The sequence below is a fragment of the Piliocolobus tephrosceles genome, chromosome 21 (genome assembly GCF_002776525.5).
Source record: "Piliocolobus tephrosceles isolate RC106 chromosome 21, ASM277652v3, whole genome shotgun sequence".
NCBI classification, from domain to species: domain Eukaryota; kingdom Metazoa; phylum Chordata; class Mammalia; order Primates; family Cercopithecidae; genus Piliocolobus; species Piliocolobus tephrosceles.
In genome coordinates, this window is record NC_045454.1 from 46896497 (window position 1) to 46899920 (window position 3424).

The 3424-nt window shown below is 51.7% G+C and overlaps 1 protein-coding gene across 1 annotated transcript in view; it reads right to left on the reverse strand.

Annotated features, from left to right (window-relative positions):
• CATSPERD (cation channel sperm associated auxiliary subunit delta) overlaps positions 1–3424 on the reverse strand; it is a 70367-nt gene that overhangs the window by 10711 nt on the left and 56232 nt on the right. The window contains 1 exon segment of the mRNA XM_026455615.2: positions 1580–1731. Coding sequence (XP_026311400.1) covers positions 1580–1731 — 152 coding nt within the window.

The window sequence follows — 3424 nt, forward strand, 5'->3', positions numbered from 1 at the left end:
GGTGGAGCTTGGGGGGGGCCGGGGGTGGGCCATTATCCCCTCACCCGATCCATAAAAAAAAACCCCGTCTAAAAAAAAAAAAAAAAAAAAAAAGATGAAGACAGCAGGACCCACGGATGGGGCAATGGGAGTGTCATGGACTGAGCTGTGCTCCTCCCAAATTCCTATATGGGAGCCACAACCCCCACTCGTGCAATTGTATTTGGAGATGGGGGCCTTTGGAAGGGTAATGAAGGTTATGTGAGGTGATAAAGTAGAGGATGATCTGATAGCACTGGGTCCTTAGAAGAGGGACAGGTTGGGCGTGGTGGCTCTTACCTGTAATCTCAGCACTTTGGGAGGCCAAGGCAGGAGGATTGCTAGAGCCCAGGAGTTTTAGACCAGCCTGGGCAACCTAGGGAGACCCCCCCCCTCTACAAAACATTAAAAAATTAACTGGGCATGGCGGTGTGTGCCTGCAGTCCCAGCTACTTGGGAGGCTGAGGCAGGAGGACCGCTTGAGCCTGGGAGGTTGAGGCTGCAGTGAACTGTGTTCATGCCACTGTACTCCAGCCTGGGCAACAGAGCAGGACCTCAACCCAAAAAAAGAAAAAAGAGAGAAAGAGGAAGGAGAGAGAAAAGGAAGGAAAGAAGGGAGGAAAGAGGGAAGGAAGGAAGGGAGGGAGAGAGGAAAGAGGGAAGGAAGGAAGAAAAGGAAAGGAAAGGAGAAAAAGAAAAGCTATATGAGGTCATAGGGTGTAGGGTGGACTCTCATCTGATAAGACTGGTGTCCTTATAAGAACAGGAAGATGGCCGGGCGTGGTGGCTCACACCTGTAATCCCAGCACTTTGGGAAGCCAAGGCAGGTGGATCACGAGGTCAGGGGTTTGAGACCAGCCTGACCAACGTGGTGAAACCCTGTCTCTACTAAAAACACAAAAATTAGCCAGTCGTGGTGGCATGCGCCTGTAATCCCAGCTACTTGGGAGGCTGAGGCAGGATAATCACTTGAACCTGGGAGGCGGAGGTTGCAGTAAGCCGAGATCATGCCATTGCACTCCAGCCTGGGTGACAGAGCAGAAAAAAAAAGAACAGGAAGATAGCAGGAGTGCACAGGCATAAAGAAAAGATCATCGGCCAGGCGCAGTGGCTCACGCCTGTAATCCCAACACTTTGGGAGGCCAAGGCGGGCGGATCATCTGAGGTCAGGAGTTCAGGACCAGCCTGGTCAATATGGTGAAACTCCATCTCTGCTAATTAGCTGGGTGTGGTGGTGGGCACCTGTGGTCCCAGCTACCCGGGAGGCTGAGGTGGGAGGATCGCTTGAGCCCAGGGGACAGAGGCTGCAGTGAGCTGAGATCATGCCACTGTACTCCAGCCTAGGCAACAGAGCAAGACCCTGTCTCAAAAAAAGAAAAGGTGTTCCAGGGAGAGGGCCCTGGGGGCCAGTGGGGTTGGGGCAGGAGCACAGTGGGAAACAGTGATCATCAATCATTTTGAGGGACAGAGGGGAGCCTGGAGGGCCAGGCTGGTACCCCAGGGCCAGAGAGCATGAGGCCCTGCCACCGTCACCACCCTGCAGCACCCCCTGGGGTCTTACAGCTCCACCACGGGCTTCCATGGGATATCATAGTAGACGAGGAGAGGACAGCCCAGCTGCTGGTAGGAGTAAAACACGCGCAGGTCCCGGGAGGACTGCCGCCCCTGGAAGCTGGGGTCGTAGAATTCCCTTCAAGACACCAAGAAGTAGAGCTGGGGAACCTGAGTTCCTGTCCAGTCTGCCAACCCTTCACAGCCACAGTTTCTTTTATGCAAATGGGGATCGTCCATGACGGTGGAGGTGGCATCTGAGGTGGGCGATTGAGAGCCATGGCCCAGACGATGCTGAAACTTCCCATTCTAGTTAATTTTTTGGCTGGAGCACAGTAATGCAATCATGACTCACTGCAGCCTCCACCTCCTGGGTCCAAGCAGTCCTCCCACCTCAGCCTCCTGAATGGCTGGGATTACAGGCACACGCCACCACACATGGTTAATATTTTAAATTTCTGTATAGATGAGGTCTTGCTGTGTTGCCCAGGCCGGTCTCAAACTCCTGGCCTCAAGTGATTCTCTCACCTCAGCCTCCCAAAGTGCTGGGATTACAGGTGTAAGCCACCAAGCCCAGCAAAATTTCTGCTTCTTAAATTAGATCAATGCAAAAGTAATCGAGGTTTTCTCTCTCTTTTTTTTTTTTTTTTGTTTTTGAGATGGAGTTTCATTCTTGTCGCCCAGGCTGGAGCACAGTGGCGTGATCTCAGCTCACTGCAACCTCCGCCTCCCAGGTTCAAGCGATTCTCCTGCCTCAGTCTCCTGAGAAGCTGGGATTACAGGTGCCCGCCACCACGCCCGGCTAATTTTTTGTATTTTTAGTAGAGACGGAGTTTCATCATGTTGGCCCGGCTGGTCTTGAACTTCTAACTTCAAGTGATCCACTTGCCTCAGTCTCCCAAAGTGCAGGGATTACAGGTGTGAGCCACTGCGCCTAGCCAGTGTTTGCCATTACTTTCAATGGCAAAAACCATAATTATTATTATTTTTGTGTGTGTGAGATGGAATCTCACTCTATTGCCCAGGCTGGAGGGCAGTGGCGTGATCTCAGCTCACTGAAACCTCCGCCTCCTGGGTTGAAGCAATTCTCCCACCTCAGCCTCCTGGGTAGCTGCGACTACAGGCATGTGCCACTACACCTGCCTAATTTTTGTATTTTTAGTAGAGACGGGGTTTCACCACGTTGGCCAGACTGCTCTTGAACTCCTGACCTCAAGTGATCTGCCCGTCTCAGCCTCCCAAAGTGCTAGGATTACAGGCATGAGCCACCGCACCCAGCCAAAACCGTAATTACTTTTGCACCAACTAACAAATCACCCAGTTTAAGGTATTTTGCAATACAGCCCACATAGACTAAGATGACATTCCCCTCTGTGTCCTCCCCAGGTTCCAAAGTCACTGCCCCTTAGCAGCCCAGAAGCACCAGTTTAGGCTTCAGCTCTAAATGGGTAACTGACTTTTGACTTGCATTTGAGGGGTCAGGTCTTAGAAATCACACAGAAGTGTGCACTCGCGTGGTAAGGAGCTCCCCCATGCTGGGTGCAGTGAGGGGCCTTGATATGATCGAATATTTGTCACTTCCAAAAGCTCCTGCTCAAACTGGATCCCCAATGTTGGGGGGGGCCTAGTCAGAGGTGTTTAGACCGCAAGGTCAGGGTTATGAATGGCTTAGAGCCATCTTCATGGTACTAAGTAGATTTTCAATCTCAGTTTCCATGATAACTGGTTGTTTAAGAACCTGGTACCTTCTCCCACCATCCCCCCACCCTCATTTTTTTTTTTTTTTTTGTCTCTAGGTTGCCCAGGCCGGTCTCAAACCCCTGACCTCAAGCAATTCTCCTGCCTCAGCTTCCCA